Source organism: Pestalotiopsis fici (genome assembly GCF_000516985.1).
Source record: "Pestalotiopsis fici W106-1 unplaced genomic scaffold PFICI_Scf_6, whole genome shotgun sequence".
NCBI lineage: Eukaryota > Fungi > Ascomycota > Sordariomycetes > Amphisphaeriales > Sporocadaceae > Pestalotiopsis > Pestalotiopsis fici.
This window is the reverse complement of record NW_006917096.1, coordinates 1,262,109-1,279,892: the sequence shown is the minus strand read 5'-3', so window position 1 is coordinate 1,279,892 and position 17,784 is coordinate 1,262,109. Positions and strand designations below refer to the sequence as shown.

The following is a 17,784-nucleotide window of genomic DNA, read 5'->3' as shown; positions in this document are numbered from 1 at the left end:
CTCTCTCGTATGTACTTGAAAATCCAAATGAATGAAAGAAATCAAGTAAAATCATATGCCTGGTTCCACTTTGAGTGATATGCGCAATAGTCTTCTCGACATGAAAGCCCAGCGGTGGCAGAGCGCCAATCTTATATTATACTCTGTCTCTAGTCAATGTCCGGCGCCAGCGTACGTTTGCCTCCAGGCTGCTTGTAGTTCAAGAGGCCGCAGCCTCCCTAGTTCTCAGCACGCTCAGCAGCTTATGAAGACTGTCCCCCCCTCAACTGCTTCGGCGGCCGTAGGGTTCAAAGGGAAAAGACGCGCTGACGGCAGCCATGCCTATGAAGAGTGCGGCACACACGTAGATGGGGGCCGACGTGGACGTGTTGGCTGTCGTTCCGACAACGGCTGATATGATACCCATGACGCGATTACACGCAACGGCTACACCGTTGCCCGTGGCTCTGTGGGCGCTCTGCGTTTTTGATTTCAGAGTTAGTAGTCTGGATCTTGTGATGAAAGTTGAAAAGGCACATAGAGTGAATGACTTGGAGTACTTGTGCAAGCTTGGACAGTTCCTTGCAAGAGCTCGTACTGTTTTTTTTTCTTCTTCTTTTTTTCCCCCAAGCCAATGTCTCTCCGACCTGACCCTTAAAAAAGGACAGCATATAAGGGTATAGGAGGGGGGGGGGGAAGCACTCACAGGCAGAACCTCGGGGGTGTACGCGTATAACGTGCCGTAATAGATGTTCAGGCAAAAGCCAATGGCACAGCTAAAGCCAACGTTTTGGGCTGGGGTTTTCACTGCCGTGTAGGCAAAGAAAAAGGCCATGGTCACCAGTGCGCCAATGACCATGGTGTACCGACGGCCAAGGATCCGGCGCTCGCACAACCACGCGGCCAGCATGGGACCAAAGATGCCGGAGATGTTGGTCAGGGCATAGTTGCGCCATGTATCGTATGTGCTGACGCCAGCCGTGGCACCCCGGCTCTCTAGATATTTGCTGTCTCTTGGTCAATTGCGTTCGGTATCGGGGAATGTGATTCGACGTACTTGAGGAAGACGTAAAATAGAGGATATGCTAGACCAATGAGGGTCCACGATAGCCAGATGAGCAAGGTCGACAGGGCAAGCTGTCGAGTGCTAAAGAGGCCTCTCAGGTGAACAGCGGCTGCCCCTGCCGAGAAGCCACTGTCACGGTCGGCAGACCGGACCCTGCCACATGACTCTAGCTTCTCAACGGTGAGAGAACATGGCTTATTGTACTTTGTTGCGATGCTGTGGAGGGACTCGACAAGAGCGGCATCCTCGCCTCTGCCCAGAAGATACTTGGGCGTCTCCTTGAGCCGTATGACGGTCACGCGCAGGACCGACAGGACAAAGACCAAAGCGCCGGCTGTGAACATGGTATACCTCCAACCCCAGTTGGAATCGCGAGGACAGTCATCTGCCGAGGCGCAGTTCCATCGCTCGGGCACTGGTTACGTGGTTGAGCAGACTGTGCAAACTGAAGAAAGGATGATTAATGGACTGGGGTTGAACTTACCCAAGAATCCCCAGGCGATGAAACCGGTGATGGCTTGCCCGAATCCCCACCAGCATGCAAGGAAAGTGAGCACCCACTGCTTGTGTGATGGCAGGTCTATTCTCGGGCAACGGCGACGATATCAGTGAAAAGTACGCTGAAGGACCAATGGCCATGGACTCCAAGTAAAGAATTGTGCTTAAAGTGGGACCACGTCAGGACTTACACTCCAAGAATACGGTGGTATCCAAGATTAGATTTCCACCTCCTCCAAACCCGACCATGGCAATGAAGAAGCCAAGCGAGGGCCAACTGGGAGCAGCACCTGCAACGATCGCGGCCGCCGAGCATATGAACAGCGAAATATTGAACGCCCCTGTCCTTGTCAGCTCGGATCCCTATGTCTGTTGTAAAAAAAAAAAAAAGACTTACATCTTCTTCCTACCATATCTGCACTCAGTCCCCAAAATATCGCGCCGCACAACATGCCAACTAAACAGACATTGGTCAGCGCCAAAAAATCTACTCTAGGTGTAGACTGAGACAGCATACCGTAGACGGCGATGGTCAGACCTGCCGAGTAGCCCGTGGGGCCGAGTTCCTTGAAAGCCTGCGACGCAATGACCGATTGGAGGAGCAGGACGAGCGAGTCTACAGCATAACTGTCGAGCGAATCAGTCGGCAATCGCTCTCGCAAAATCAGCTCGGTGTCGTCGCATAGCTCACCCAAAGCCATTGAGAGCAAATAATTTCCAGTGATACCGAGTCCAACCAATCTCATCAATCGCCTGAAACAACCTGGATTAGAATCTGCGGATTAGAGGTTCGCCGGCAATCGCTTACATCATTCACCAGGTGCATCTTCATGTTCAGGGCCGTGTCCAGGTCCTGCAGGCCGAGGAGATCCTCGCTCTGACCGGCGGCCACGTCTGCCAGAGGTTGATCATTTTTGGAGCCCTTTTCGGCGTTGCTGAGATCCATCGTTGAATTCGCTGCTTGTGCCATTCCGTACGAGTATAATTCTTGCCAAGAGCTTGTCGTGATAAGCACTTTATATATAGTCACTGTTTGAGAATGACGAGTGGCGCTGGTAGCTTTTTATTTTCTCTTTCTTTTTCTTCAGACTCAAGTGGCGCATACAGCGGCAGGAAATAAACACACGGGGTGCATTTAGTTGGGCTTACTGCAGGACGAGCACGTGTCTCTACCAAGTAGGAACTCATGCACGTGCTATGAGCAGTCGATCAATTCAGTAATTGATGAACGCTTCATGGATGTTGTTGCGTTACTGTCAAAATCGCGGAACAGACTAGACTCAAACTTTGCCTCAAGATTTTACCCCGCCAACAAACCAGTCAATGTAAATTGTTTTCCAAGGGTGTTTCTACGTAACAAGGACGGTTGGAGAAAGAGGAGAACCAATAGCTCAAGCACGAGGCCGTTTCCGAGACGAGTAACGCTCGCGCCAAGCCTTCAACTAGGATCACACGGCGACTTTATCTTATCTATAACCATGGGCCGATATAGTCAAGCCACTCGCGTTATTTAAAAACCTATATGTAGAATCTATGCACCATATAAATTGTTACACAAGAAGTTTAAGTATTTGGATAATGGTTCTTTAACAACAACTTATCCATCGCGGAACTGTAAGCATGGTTGTTGATTATGGGCACAATGTTCCTCGACTGCTGGCCGGTGGTGATGTACGCAACACCAAGCAACACATGTTAGACGCCTCCATGCTCCACGAACTGGCTACTTTTAGAATTTGGTTGGACAATGCATCTCTGCACAATATCTAAGGTCTAGACTGCATGGCGATCCTACCATCTATTTCGGAGCGAAGAGGACGAGCTTCTTCCATCCTCCCGATTCAGCCGCCAACTTCAAGGCCTCGGCGTGCTCTTCCAGTGGATGTTGAGCAATAATGTCCTTTCGCAAGGTCAAGTTGCCAGCCTCGATTAGCCTGACTGCACGCGCAGTATCGTCTCTTTCCTGCGCAAATTGACCCTTGATCGTCAAACACTGAGCCATGACGACAGCATACGGGATCGGCACGTTGTCAATGATGACACCGGCGAAACAGCACCTTTGGTTTAATGTCAGTCAAAGAAGATATTGGGTTTTACAAGGAAACAAGTGGCTCAGACTCACCTTCCATGCCGTTTGAGGGCCAATAAACCAGCCTCAATGTGGGTTGTGCCGGCCGCCATGGGCGGCGAATAGTCTATATAGGCATCGGCACCCTTTCCACCGGGCGTGGCCGCGCGCAGCGCCGCACAGTCGGCGTACACATCCCCAGTGAGGACAACGGGGCGGATCCTCTTGCCGTCGTCGCCAAAGTGCGCGACCAGAGCATCCAGCTTGTCCTTGCTGCGGCTGCCGGCAACGACGGTGGCGCCCACTGCGAGCGCCGCGACAATGGCGCTGGAGCTAAAGTACCCCGTGGCCGGGACCACGAGGACCGTCTCGCCGGCGGTGATGCCGATCGAGTTGACGGCGCCCATGGCCGGGATAAGGGCTGCTAGCTCGGACATTTGGTAGGGAGAAATGCCATTTTGCTCGAGCGCCTTCTCGTCCAGTTGGTGCACATTCTCAGTTGGGAAGCGAGCAAACTCGGCAAAGCAGCCGTCTTTCCAATACTCGGACGAGAGCTTCTGCTCGAGCGGTGTTTGTCCACCGTGGTAGCCTAACCAGGTCAACGTCATGACAAGCCAGCACCGCGCACTGGTACTTACCTAGGACGATTCTTTCCTCGGGAGCATCTCTAAGACGTACAATGTAGTCGCAGAAGACGAGGCTTCCGGGCTGCAGCGCCTTGACGTCGGGTCCGACTTGTGTGATTCTCCCGACACAGCAAGTGCCGAAGATGAGCGGGAAGGCGAGAGGGTATTGGCGAGTCCCGTCAATAACTTCGGCCTGAAATCGCAATCAGTATAAAAGGCAAGGCTTGAAGATATTCTCTCGAAAGTCAATGCACGCACCAGGTAATCCCACAGGGGAGCTGCCAGCACTTGGACAACTACGCTGCCTGGTCCTGCTTCTGGTCTTGGTACCTCCTCAAGCCGGAGGTCCTTTGGACCGTGAAGCACCAGGGCCTTCATGTTCTGTGCCATTATCAACTGCTGTTTTCTTTCTTTTGATGTCGTCTACGCCGAGAAGACTGCGCGCGCGAAAAGTAAGTCAGCTTGCGGGGGATTTATTAGCGTGGGTAAGACATTGGTTGGATTCTTCGGAATAGCCGCTCCTGCGGCACAGTACTCGGCATAACGCAAATATCTGCTAGACATATCGTCTTGATTGGATTGTTCAAGTGCGACTTCAAAGGAAAAGGGAGAAAAACAATTAAGGAAGCAAAACGGGCCATGAATCCACAATATGTTTGGGGGAGCAAATTCAATTCATGCTGGTACTTAGGTAGTCAGGTCGCTTCAGCGATCACTAAGAGATATATATAAGTTGCAAACTCGCACAGGTAACAATGTATCACCAGACAATTCCCGTTACCCATGAGGAGGATAATGATGGAGATTTGACCTGATTTACTTTGCAGTTCACTTGATTGTATAAACGTTGCAATAAAATTAATCATATCTTTTGATGCGCCACAGTGTGGCTGGATGTGTGGCACCCTTCGGGTGACACAACGGGAAGGGTTGATTAAGTCTGTTTGTTCACACATTATTTTCGTAGATGTAGACTATCTTTAATTTTACTCTTTATTTCAGATACTGGTCGTATCATCTTTCCAGAGAATAGACAAAGGGTGATTTAATGTATTGGTCAACCCGCTCGAGGGAACTATAATTAGCGCGGGGGCTCTAAGTGCACGTCTATCAAACGGTCTCGGAGCGATTGGATCAGCAAACGGAGGGATGTGAGGTGTATGCGAGCACAGTATCTTTATTTGAAAATCAATTTAGGGTTTCAACAGTATTCAGTTGAAAATTGAAATCATTGTACTGTTGTGTCTGCTTTCCATGTACAGTACATATATACCAGTGTTTTACGCTGTAACCTCAATACTATTTTGGTGGGGTCCTTTCTTTGCCTTGAAAAGCGATGATGGCGGCTTCAGTCTAGGCAAAAGATATGTTGGGATATCTTGGCTGACTATAAACGAGTGCGACCCTCCAATGAATGCAATCAAGAAGAGAAATGTCATCCATTTTACATAGTACATAGTTCAGTCGGTTGCAGGGAGCGGAGATAACCGTCGTTGCAAAGGGCGGGGTTACACCATGATAATAGTGTGCAACGTGCCTAATCTGGCAGCCGCCATTGGATCTGTTCTTAGGCGACTTTTTGAGTTTCCCTCCTTTGAACCAGGGTGCTTCCGCCGCTAGAATGCACATCGTCATCATCATTGACTCTGTTTCTCGAATTCTAGTTCTTACTACTCCTTGCTGAGCACGAGGATATTGCCAAACATAGTATACTGGCCGTTACTCCGTCGGCAGGCCACCAATGATAGGAGAGACCAAGGCCTTGGTAGCGGCCTCCCGGATGCCACCAAGTTGTATCGCTCATGCAGATGCAAATCCGCTTCCGCGGAGCGCCGGCAGGGCCTGGTCAAGATGGCCTCGATCGCTGGAGTCCTCGACGTCTTTGTCGAACCAGGTTGCCAGGATTTCCAATGGGCCCAATCGCAATCATACCGAGGAAGCTTGTTTCCCTGCACACATTGGACGAATGCATGACAGCAACCAATGGTGAGATCGGTCAACTACACGAGCATGGCATGGGTTATCCGTAATATTGCTTTGGCCTAGGGTGCCACGAGGTTTCCAATACCACGTTCTTGGGCATGAATATTAAAACTGGTGTTATGCTTACGCGGACAAGAATCCTAATATAAGAGGCCGCAACAGACCTACTAACCTTTGATCTTCGGATCGAGTGAGATTTGGACGAGGACCCTGCCGATTGCTCCAAACCGCCACAATGGTTCGTGCCCTTCACGTCCTGCCCTTTACTGCCACGGCTCTTGCAGCCTACACGGGCAACGTCAATTACTTCTCGCCCTCACTGCACCATCCTGGCTTGGGCGTCTCGATCAACAAGGTAGCGAAGCGAGCATACGCCAGCTCGCCATGGGACCCCGCACAGCTCAACTTCACCCACGGCGTGGCTAGTGGTGACCCGTACGAGGACAGCGTTATCCTTTGGACGAGAATCAGTCCCTCCAACGATAACGATCAGAGCAATGTGACCGTCTCTGGTTACGTTGGCCTGTACAACCATGACACTGAGCCATATGTCGCCCAGAGTGCTGCTCCCGTGTGTGTGGACTGGAAGATTAGTACCACGGATGATTTCGCCGTGACGGCTGATGCGGGAACGGCTTACACGAGCTCTGATATTGACTACACGGTCAAGGTTGAAGCCAAGAAGCTACTCCCATTCACCACCTACTACTATCAGTTCAATGTATGTGGCTCCGACAATGTTTCGCCCGTCGGTCGGACCAAGACCATCCCCTCCAAGGACTCCAAGGTCGACACCGCCATCAGACTGGCCGTGTACTCTTGCAGCAACTTTCGTAGGTTACTGAATCATAAACAGAATTTACCGTGCTCGTGCTGACATGGCCTATCAAAGCATTTGGCTTCTTCAATGCGTACGGAAACCCTGTGAGAAAGGACTCTGTCGACTATGTTATTCACCTCGGTGATTACATCTACGAGTACGGAAATGGCGAGTATGGTTGGGGAAATGCCTACGACCGCATCCCTCTACCAGACCGCGAGATTTTCACGTATGTCGTCTTGATCTTGTCTTTTAACTTGAGTATCTCTGACACTGCATCCGTAGACTGTACGACTATAGAAGGCGGCTTGCTACATATAGAACCGACTTGGATTTGGTTGCGAGCCACCAAAACTTCCCCTGGATCCCTGTTTGGGATGACCATGGTAGGTTCTCCAGTCTGTTGATTAAGGAGCAAAAGTTGCTGATTGTATGGTACAGAGGTCGCCGACAACACATACCGTGATGGTTCATCCGAACTGAACAATACTGAAGACTCATTCATTCACGATGGTGGTGTATCCGTTGACCAGCGCAAGATGAACGCCGTCAGAGCTTATTTCGAGTGGAGTAGGTCCAAGTTTTCTAAAACTCTCCAATGACTACTATGACTAAATTAATCTTCCTAGTGCCCATTCGTCAAGTGGAAATGGACGACAACTTGCGCATCTGGAGAGATTTCAGCTTTGGTGATCTCTTTGACCTCGTTATGCTAGACACGCGCCAGTATGACCGCTCCATCACTGATCTATACTGGAACACCCACTACGTCCACGAGATCTCGCAGGATGCTGGCCGCAGTCTCATGGGCCCCCGTCAGGAGGCCTGGTTCTACCACAAGCTCAAGGACAGCTCGTCTCGTGGAGCAACGTGGCGGATCATTGGCAACCAAATCGTCTTTAGCCGCATGAACGAGAGCTTGGGTCTTGGAGATACGGATCCCCTTAACTACGACTCGTGGGACGGCTATCAGTCGAACCGCAACAGAACTTTCTCGACCCTTTACGAGAATAACATTAACAACACAATTTTCCTGGCTGGCGATTCGCACGCTTCTTGGGTCTCGGATCTCGTATGGCTGGACGAGCACGAGTATGATTCAAAGACGGGATCCGGCTCCGTTGGCGTCGAGTTTGCAGGATCGGCCGTCTCTTCACCGTGCCCCTACGGCCAGAACATTAGTCTTGAGACAGCCAACAGCGCCTCCGCGTGGTTAACTGGTGCAAATCAGGAATTGCAATGGCAGGATCTGTACTACCGTGGCTACTATGAGCTGTCAATCAGCCACAGCTCGCTCAACGCCTCCTTCTTTGGCATCCCGACCACGGCGGTCAAGCAGGGCTACGAGATCTCCCTGGCCAACTTTACCGTTCTCCCGGGCGAGAACCATTTGCACCGCCAGAATGGCTCTGCCGCGGCCCCTTTGGCTGCCAGCGGAAGCTTGAAGAATGGACAGCTGGGACAGACCAATGTTACGCACGATACCGCGTCGGGAGATTGGTTCGTCTACAGTGGCTACACGTCGACTAGCGGCGGCGAGGCTTAGGAATGTCCTTCATCAGGGTTCGCATTGGAATTCTTGTAGTGAACACACACATTTTCGACGTTCACTGGGGATGCTACCAGACGGAACAACGTGAGACTATCTGCCAGCATAATCGGCATCTAATCAAATACACTACACAGTAAATAATAATTAAAGTAATCAATCACATCATGTCAGTTATGCTATTGTTTCTCGACATCTTATACGCTTCCCCACATCCTTTTGAAGAACCTAAGGGTGAACAATATGGAATGAAGACCAAGAGACTACAGGATAGTTCTTCCTCCGATACGATCCACCTTTCTTCGAAATGTACTTGTCATTGCATCATGCTCTGTGAAAGCAATTACGACTTATATCTGAGCACTTGCAAGCGGCGAAGTAGATTGTTCCTACCATATTCACCTGAGTGACAATCACGGTTCCTGTGAGAGTTCACAGGAGAAGCTGCCCCCTCACTCGGGTATCAGCCGGGCGAAAACGCCAAATTTTTCGATTTTGTTGTCATCTGCCCATTGTGGTCGTCCGCGCCTACTCTTACGGGATGGGTCATTCCCTGCTACCTGCGTGTCAACACGACACCGACACTGCCAATGTCTTGTCTTTCTTCGGCGCGTTGTATGGAAGGTATTGCGAAAGGGCAGGAAATCACAGACAGGCAGAATGAGCATGTCGGAAAGGGCCCTCGTTTGCTCTGGAAGTCTACAACTTCCGCCTCCTCTCTCCTTCCCATATCTCTCTCTGTCCTATTTCTCTCCTCCACCCGCTTCTCTATTTATTTGCTTCTTTCTTCAATTTCTTTCTCTAAATTCCACCATCTTTCCTACTCGATTTGATCAAAAGACTTCTGATATCTGCCTAGTAATCTATTATTCCGCAACGTTCCACATCTTCTCCTATCCCCACCGCCGCCGAACGTCCCATTCCCTCAAGATTCCAACGATCCGCTCTAGTAGTTGGACTCACCTTTTCGTCAACCGTGTCCTTCCTCAATTTCGCAAAATGGCGGTGCGTACCACATCCAGTAAACTCCGAGACAACCGAGAGAACTACCCTTGCTCTCAACGAAGAGGTCAAGGCAGCAACCGCTGCGGCGGCGTCATCATCATAACTGGCACCGCTGCGAGCGTGAGCTACCGCCGTTGCCACGAGCCCCAGTGAGTAGTCCGTGCAGTCAACCCCAACCACCATCAGTTCCAAGAGTACGATGATTTTGACCAAGATAGTCATCATTAGAGAAGAAGATACCCTCTTGTGCCAAGGTAACAGTCAATACGAATGCCCGCTACCTCTGTCAAACATCTGATCCGTCATCTACCTCAGCGCTGGTATCATGGAAAAGACGAGGGGAAGGAGGGCGCTGGGACGTGGTACTTCTTGGCCATGGCGCCGATGTCTACCTTCACATCTATTCTTGTGCAGCAATTCTGGAAATCATGGATCTCCTTTGTATACACATTTTCTAGAGCTCATAGTCTCTATGTAACTCAGCCAATTGATCAAACATTTTCACCACTCTTGATATTCCATGTACTCTGTACGAACACTATCACCGGCTAGTAATATAGGTTCTGGTGTTCTTGAAGGCCTTTCAGGCGTAGTAATCAATAGCGACCGCTTCGAATTGAGACAATAGTGACCTTGAGAATGAGCTCTGAAAATATAATCATGCTTCAATTTTCACTCCTTTATCAAACACAAGACAGCACCATGTCACATATTTGTATTTATTCAAATAGAAATGGACGTGATTTGGTCGTCTATATCATTAGCATCTATGTTTTTGTGTCATTAAATATCCTTTAAAGATCAAGAGTATTCCTGTCTCGGAATTTATGAGCTAGTAGAAAGAGGCTTTCCCTCCTCCGACACAAGGTAGACGTCCGTCTTTTGCGGACCCTCACCAACACCGGTCATGATGACTCGGCTCACACCACCCTTCAGCGTGCTGCTGATGGTCTCGTCGAGCTGCACGGTAGACTTGAAGTTGGTGCTCTGCTTCCAGCCGTCGACGGACTGCAGGAGCGGGTAAAAGGTGCCCAGCACGGCCTCGCTGTTCTCCTCGAGGTAGTAAATGACGGCGTTGGGGCCGGCGTCAAAGGTGTAGGCAGCGACGGTCTTGCCGGCGGCCTGGTTGATGGTCTCGACGGCGCGGATGGCGGCCCTGGACACATCGTTCATGTAGAAGATGGGCGGATACGTGTCGGCGCAGGTGGCGTGGAACGAGTTGGAGTCGCGCATGGTGACCTCTGCAAACTTGGCAAAGTCGCGGTCGGCAATCGACTGCTCCATCAAGTCCATGTTGGCGGGCACCACGGTGGCGATGCGCTGCTGGAACAGGCCCGAGGTGGCCACGGTCTGCTGCATGCCGCTGGTGGAGCTGACGCCCTTTTTGGCGGCGCTGACGACGAGGATGAGGGCCCGCATCTGGGGCCAGTGGCTCGCGGGCGCCACCTCGACGGCCTGGCTGTCGAGGCCGTCGGCCTTGTCGCCGGCGCGCCACGCGACGTAGCCGCCAAACAAGCTGCGGCAGGCCGAGCCCGAGCCCTGGCGCGCAATCAGCGACAGCTCGGTCGGCGAGGCGGGCAGCTCGTAGAGGTCGGCAATGGCGCGGACAAAGGCGGCGAAGCCAGCCGCGGACGAGGCCAGGCCGGCGGCGGTGGGGAAGTTGTTCTCGGAGACGAGCAGGAGCTTGAGGTGGGCGAGCTTGGGCAGGGACGGGTTCTTGTCCTCGAGGGCGGCGCGGCGGGTGCGCAGCTCGCGCAGGCAGGCCTGGGTGCGGGCGCCGGTCAGGTCCGAGGGGGCGCCATTGAGGAGCAGCACGTCCTCGGTGTAGGCTTCCGAGGCCGAGGCCGTCGTGAGGGTGCGCAGGTCGTCCTGCGAGAGCGTCACCGAGAGCGACGAGTTGGTGGGCAGGTTGAGCTTGGGGTCTCGCTTGCCCCAGTACTTGACAACGGCAATGTTGACGGGGGCCGTCGTGCTGCTTCTGTAGACGACCATTTTGTTGTGTGTAATGGTGATGATTTCTCGGGAGGGGTGGGGGGTATCGTTGGAGAGGAAACAAGACGAGAAGAATGCTTGAGAAACCTATGGGACAGCAGAAGAAGAGGAAGAAGGAAAAATGTCACGATGCTTGCTGACAGGTTGGGCGGTCAACCGAATCTCATCAGGCTATGAACAATAATTGTACCTAGAGTAAATAGTGCAGCGGCATACCCCCCCTAATACTTTATTAATGGCGGGGTTCCAATTAGTATCGTCCAAAAGCTCGCGGACCGAAAGTTCAGGGGTCCTGTCAACGCCTGTCCAGATCCGGCCCGGCCCCCACCTCTTGAGATTAGCATTCCCGAATTTCTGTTTGCTATAATCTAATGTACCATGTACGCAGATGGTTACTCTTGATTTCTATCATTTAGATGCATCATCTCTGATTGGATCTGGACCGTGTTTACAATTTCTTCTTTTGCCATTTCACCACTTCTAAAATACAGGCAGATGAGCAAAAATGGAATCACGAATTCCAAACAAAACTCCATGATTTACATGCAACAGTACACCAATAGTCAGTCGAGGATTATGATTGGCTGGTTGAGAATATTGCCGCTTGCACCCAATCCGTCAACTCGGAGTCCGATATTGAGGGAAGGATGGGTACGTACGTGTCTTGATTCAATAATATCACGCATGCATCAGAAAAAAACCAATGGGCAATTGATCTTGACCAGCCAGTTCGTCGTGAGTTCTCGACTTGGCACGATTTTGTTGGTACAATATCATAATTTTGCTATTGATCATTGTCGTTACAACTGTACACAATTAGTATTTCATGAGAGCCTCCTTTGAACGTAACGGTATCTCTGTAGGTCCCGGGTGGGCTTCAAAACTTCTCATCATGACGACTTCTGCAACAAACCACCAAGGACTATGTAAACTCCATGGGCTTCGCTGCGCTTTCCGACCATTGCTCACCAAGCATAAGACCATCAACATAGCAATCGCCGACCAACTTCCACTTGTGTCCGTTCCGCCTAGCGACAAAAGGAGTCTTTCCTCCCTTTAATAACACGATACAGTCGTTCTCTTGTGTATATACCGAGGCGTATACGAGTAGCCCATTTTTCGTCTTTGCAATTCTATGCATCGACATACTTGGCGTATGAAATGGGATGAAATGGGCCTTATTCCGTGATAGTCTCAAGGAGACATATGAAATCAGTCCAGCCGTCAGATTATAAACATGGAAGAATCCACGACACGATCCCAATTTGTTCAATGGTTGAATGCGACGGAGACTAGCCAGCAGTCGTCGCCACGCCGCATTATAAACCAGCAGCAGTGGTTCCATGTCCTGAGTCGGATAAGCTTGCTGAAGCACCCGGAGCAAAGCGAGCAACTCCTCATGCGTGGGTTTCCCAGGTACTTGAGAGGCGAGGTCCTCCCATTGCACAAGCGCACCGGCAAAATTGCCTGATCGCAACAAGTGCTGCAGGAATTGCTTCAGGAGCTCGCGTAGGCTGAGCGTTCTCTTGTCTCGGCCAAAGAGGCGGCTCGACTCGTTGTTCTGAGCATCGAAAAGGCCCCAAATGTCGGGTCCGACGTAGGCGACTTCATCCACAACATGGCCCACAAGCTCCAGTGTGTCCCCATCTAAAAGGCGAAATTCTGATCGAGAGTCTGGTCCCGATGCGCGGAAATCCTGCATGGTGCCGACTACCTTGGGTAAGAGCCAGTGATGATACGCCGTGATGGAAAGCGTAAAGTGCTCCTTGAAAGGGCACCCCGGGCCAGTATCTTCTAGGTACCACCGGAGATGATCAAGGCTAAAGTCTGGGACCCATGATGGCAGTGTCTTCTTGTTCTGAAACATTTGGGCAGAACAAGCCGAGAACAGGTCAAGATTTCCTCTTTGTTGGAGTATTGCGATAGTGATTGCCTTGAAGCAATCCTCAATGGGCATTTGGTAGTCTGGTGTGATTGGCAACGGCGGCTGTGCCAGTCCGAGAATTCCATATATTTTGTCATGCTCTAACGTGCACCGCAGGTTACTGCTGAGTTCCAAAAAGAGGATTATGTTTGAACTAGACCGAGCGGTTTGTCTGAGATGGCTCTCTGCAATGAACTCGAGAGCATTCAAAGCATGAGATTCAGTCGGCGATGCTCGGTTTGTTGCCTGGTGGTGATGTTGAAGTTGTGCTAAACGAATGCTGCACCACAGCCAAGGAGGGTGTCCAATATGTTGTAGCAGGCCCCCTATAGTCAGGGTGACCACGAAGGAATCTCTGAATGCATCCCATGGCATTGTGTCATTGCCACATTTCACAATCAGCTCACGCGCAGAGCAGATTTCTTGTAACACCCATAATCGCGTCCAGTAAGGTCTCTCGAGGATCGCGCGCAAAGCCGCCCGTTGGGACCGTTGGAGATGGTGGCGTCTATCATCGTATCTTGGTCTCTGCACTCCTGAATCTCTCCAGGCCACGATTTGGGGGAAATATTTGTTCATTGAGGTGTATCGAACAATGCTAAATGGATCCTCGGCAAATCTTTTCATTACCTCGGGGATCGCAGTTTGGCATTGCTTGAGCGTCCTAAACGCCAAAGAGCTGTTGGCCGAGGCAGGACCAAGCCAGATCACGACCGACCTGGCATGTTGAAATATTTCGCGCATTGCCAAAACCTGGCTCGATCTCTCTGCAAAGTCATTCTGATTGATACATATTGCATCAACCCATATGATTCTGTGCTTTTTTGTGTGCCTTAGGTGCCTTAACGCCGAAGAGAGATTCTCGGTGATGTCGATGGATGTGTCGTTACATTCGATGGGACACTTTCTTATGGGCTCGCCCCAACAGTATGAAAGCGACTCGTATTCTGGTGCTTCTAGTAGCAGTACTTCCTCAAGTTTACATTTTATGTCGTCGTCTGTGTTTGTGGCTGGCTCAATAGACAAAAGCCTGATCATTGGGTTGTTATCCACCGTCTCCAAAAGGTCTCTGTAGATTGACGGCATCATGTCAGCTCACCAGATATTCGGCTTGGGATTTGAAGAGCTTTGGCGATGGTATCGTCTGGACGATATACCGGCGCTGCGGCTAATCATATGCTCGCCTTGATTTGTTCCACCGAGGACTTCTTATTCTAGTATATAATAGAGCTGAGGAAGTTTCCGGTCATGGCCCCCAATTGACCCCATTCGGCACCACCCCAGAGTTATCGAGTGTCAACCATCGCTTGCAGGTGTGATTTGATGTTCATTACCGAATTGAGCCATGTCAGAATCGCCATTGGGGGTGGGGTTGTCCGCCGCGCTCGGTGCCGAAGCCATCCCAAAACATCATCAAGGTGCGCTTCTAGATGAACGTGTGGTTTCGCTTATATGCAAGCTTTTACGTTGGGACTTTGAGGCACTAGGGGGGGAAGCTGACTTGAGACTTGATGGTTCCAGAGACTCGGGTGTGTGGTTTCTGGTTCTCTGGAGTCGGGGAGGTTGGCCCAGCTGTCACAAAGTTCCCTTTTTGTCCCCCTCCTTGCCAATTGTTATTTCAACAAAAGAAACAAGCAATGGTGTTTGATGGTCTTGCTCACTCCGTGGTTGTTGCCCACTGAATGGATATGATGGGTCGTGCAAATCATACTACGTGTTAAAAGTACTCTGTACCGCACCGAGTCCTCTTGCCACGGATCAGTATACGAATCTGCTAATTATCAAGGCACATTGGGTAATCTCAATTTTTTTTTTTTTCATTATAAGAAAATAAAGACGAAAGGTCATTTGGGGTGGGGGGTTCTTTTTCAGCTGCTTACATTTTCTTCTCCCCAACGTCGCATCCACCTACTTTCTGCGACTAGTTGCCATGCAGCCTGCTTGTTGATCTTTTACGTTCATGTACTGTGCTTAAAGTAAGGTGGTCGAAAGTTGTGGTTGCAAGATTTGGAGTTATCGACTGCTGTAATACCATAGCATCCAATATATCGACTCGCAGATGCAAGCTCTGGATAAGGCTGTAGACAAATAGCAGATATTTGTCAACTGTGCCACTCATCGTGCACATCACCAATACGCAGGCTGCAGCAAAGATAGATCGCTGTAACATAGTCTCCACCGGTCGCATCTGGTGCGACGCAACTATGTTAGTATACCTAGGTATTTATTGTATATGGACTATATACGGCTTGCCTCGGGTACATTCCACATACAAACGTCTCCCGATCACGTCAAAGTGCACAGCATTTACAAATCTCCGCTTATCGAGATTTGGGTTCATGAGCTTTCAAAGCTCATGATCAGCACCATGAGTCTCGATCTCTGGAGAATTCGGTGTGATTTGCGCATTTCGTTGTGTTGATAATTTTTTCACCTCTAGGAGTAGCCGTGGCCGGGCTGCGTGGTCAGATTCCCATCAGAAGGTTAGCAAATTAATGGCGGAGCCAAAGGTTGGTGTTTTGCACTTCCGGCATGTTCATTGTTGGTGATACCGCTTATGCCGTTTTGGTCGCAATCAGGTCCATTAATGGCGGCTACGCCTATGAGGCCGGTCGGCTTGTTTGCTAGGATCTGCAAAAGACTACTGGGCGTTATGGCTCCAAGCATTTACACCAAGTGTACAGGACAATAGCAGGTGCATCATTACCACAAAGACATGCAAACGGCTTAGCTCAGTGTTTTCTGAGCCAGCCGCAGTTTACGTCCAGTATTGTCCCCAAATATCGTGTTCCTCTTTCGTGCCCTTGAACTTGAACTCAACCTCGATAACATCCTGAAACCCTTCCTTGGCTTTTGGCTCTTTGAACCTAGATCCAAAGCCATTAAAGGCGAGCTGTGGAAGTACTGTTCGGGCCTCGGGATTCATCGGCTTATTCAGAGCTCGGACGGTGTCATTGTGTTTGCAGAGCTCAAGTGGTGTCTTGAACCAGACGCAGCGGATGGGCATGTTGTGCTTCTTTGCGAGAGCTACCCACTCTGCACGGCCGTCAGCGTCCGGATTCGTGTTGTCAATGGCTACCGATAAGCCATCAGACAGGGCATCGGCTGCCACTTTGAAGCATTTGGCGCGCGTCTTGAGAGTATCTTGGTTGATGCGTTCGTATGCCAACGGCTTCAGGTTTCTCCAATAGAATGTGCTCTTTCCAGCACCTGGAGGTCCTACAAATAGAACGATATCCTGTTCGTTTTGCTTGTCAAAGACAAGATTGTCACTATCCTCCGAATAAGGATGCTTCGTCACGTCAAAGTCTCGAGAAAACTCGCGTGGGTTCTCTTCAAGGAAGAATTCTTCCGGCGTTGTGTATGGAATCCCCACATTGTGTGCAAAGTTGCGATCTGAACAACTAAAGTCCTTTGCAACAGACGTGTCGCCCTTGAGCACGGCGATGCGCCCACCAGCATCGCCAACAAAAATGCTATGCTCAAAGTCGACCTCATCCTGAGGAATATTGTAGTCTTCGCAGAGTTCTTTCCACATGCCTGCCCGCGGTTTTCGGTAAATGTCCTTGCCGGTGGCTGCATATAATGTTGTGGGCAGATTGAGCTGCGTCAGCACCGCACTGCATTTTTGCTTGAACTTGTCGACTTTGGCCTTGGCGCCGGCCTTTGGACCCTTGGACTTTGGGTCAGGATGCAGTATCAGTCCGCCCTGATTGCTAAGTATTACAATCCGGTAGTTGTCCTCGTAAAGTTGCCTGAGCTTGGACGGCACCGACGAATGCCACCATTTCCAATCTGCCGGATCGTCTCCGAATTTCTTGCCCGAGGCAGTCGTGATCAAGGTCGAGTCCTGGAACGATACCTCGTCAGCATTCAGTGCTCATGTACGGCGGACCGACCCTTCATACCAAATCAAATGCAGCAACCTTTTTCCGTTTCCTTCGATCTTGTTCGGCCTCGGTTTCGTTCTCGGGCTCGTAGCGTCCGACCAGCAATGTGGCAGGCGTATCCTCGTCAGGCGTTCTTTCAGACCATACCGTCCGCTCCTTTGGCTTTTGCGAGGTGGGCGTGAAGAAACTGGCGACGGAGCTCTTGGTGATGGAGCTCTGCGCCTTGCGCTTCACTGGGGGAGGTGAGATGGCGGCGTCAACCTTGCGTTTATTCGAGGCCATTCTGTAGAAGCGGACGAGGGGAACCGTACGTAGTCACTGCATTGGAAATGAGAATGTGTCAAGATGAAATAGCGGGGGTAAATGAACTCTCAAACACTGTGG

The 17,784-nt window shown here is 50.6% G+C and overlaps 6 protein-coding genes across 6 annotated transcripts; 1 reads left to right on the top strand and 5 right to left on the bottom strand.

The window, feature by feature from the left end:
* Nucleotides 1-262: 262 nt before the first annotated feature.
* Nucleotides 263-2,489, bottom strand: PFICI_08855 (uncharacterized protein; the record flags this gene model as incomplete). The annotated part of the gene is made up of 9 exons (XM_007837436.1): nucleotides 263-457; nucleotides 686-986; nucleotides 1,037-1,460; nucleotides 1,530-1,625; nucleotides 1,735-1,884; nucleotides 1,941-2,000; nucleotides 2,061-2,170; nucleotides 2,235-2,296; nucleotides 2,352-2,489. The coding sequence occupies 9 exons, from the start codon at nucleotides 2,487-2,489 to the stop codon at nucleotides 263-265; spliced, it is 1,536 nt and encodes a 511-aa protein (XP_007835627.1).
* Nucleotides 2,490-3,341: 852 nt separating this feature from the next.
* Nucleotides 3,342-4,627, bottom strand: PFICI_08854 (uncharacterized protein; the record flags this gene model as incomplete). The annotated part of the gene is made up of 4 exons (XM_007837435.1): nucleotides 3,342-3,600; nucleotides 3,666-4,200; nucleotides 4,250-4,430; nucleotides 4,496-4,627. The coding sequence occupies 4 exons, from the start codon at nucleotides 4,625-4,627 to the stop codon at nucleotides 3,342-3,344; spliced, it is 1,107 nt and encodes a 368-aa protein (XP_007835626.1).
* A 1,828-nt stretch (nucleotides 4,628-6,455) lies between these two features.
* On the top strand, nucleotides 6,456-8,586 carry PFICI_08853 (uncharacterized protein; the record flags this gene model as incomplete). Its single annotated transcript, XM_007837434.1, has 5 exons — nucleotides 6,456-7,053; nucleotides 7,113-7,269; nucleotides 7,326-7,426; nucleotides 7,482-7,610; nucleotides 7,670-8,586. The coding sequence occupies 5 exons, from the start codon at nucleotides 6,456-6,458 to the stop codon at nucleotides 8,584-8,586; spliced, it is 1,902 nt and encodes a 633-aa protein (XP_007835625.1).
* A 1,833-nt stretch (nucleotides 8,587-10,419) lies between these two features.
* Nucleotides 10,420-11,586, bottom strand: PFICI_08852 (Diphosphomevalonate decarboxylase; the record flags this gene model as incomplete). The annotated part of the gene is made up of 1 exon (XM_007837433.1): nucleotides 10,420-11,586. One exon carries the CDS (start codon nucleotides 11,584-11,586, stop codon nucleotides 10,420-10,422), a length of 1,167 nt encoding a protein of 388 aa, XP_007835624.1.
* Nucleotides 11,587-12,508: 922 nt separating this feature from the next.
* PFICI_08851 (uncharacterized protein) lies at nucleotides 12,509-14,596 on the bottom strand (the record flags this gene model as incomplete). Its single annotated transcript, XM_007837432.1, has 1 exon — nucleotides 12,509-14,596. The coding sequence occupies one exon, from the start codon at nucleotides 14,594-14,596 to the stop codon at nucleotides 12,509-12,511; it is 2,088 nt and encodes a 695-aa protein (XP_007835623.1).
* A 1,672-nt stretch (nucleotides 14,597-16,268) lies between these two features.
* Nucleotides 16,269-17,682, bottom strand: PFICI_08850 (uncharacterized protein; the record flags this gene model as incomplete). Its single annotated transcript, XM_007837431.1, has 2 exons — nucleotides 16,269-17,360; nucleotides 17,419-17,682. The coding sequence occupies 2 exons, from the start codon at nucleotides 17,680-17,682 to the stop codon at nucleotides 16,269-16,271; spliced, it is 1,356 nt and encodes a 451-aa protein (XP_007835622.1).
* Nucleotides 17,683-17,784: the final 102 nt, after the last annotated feature.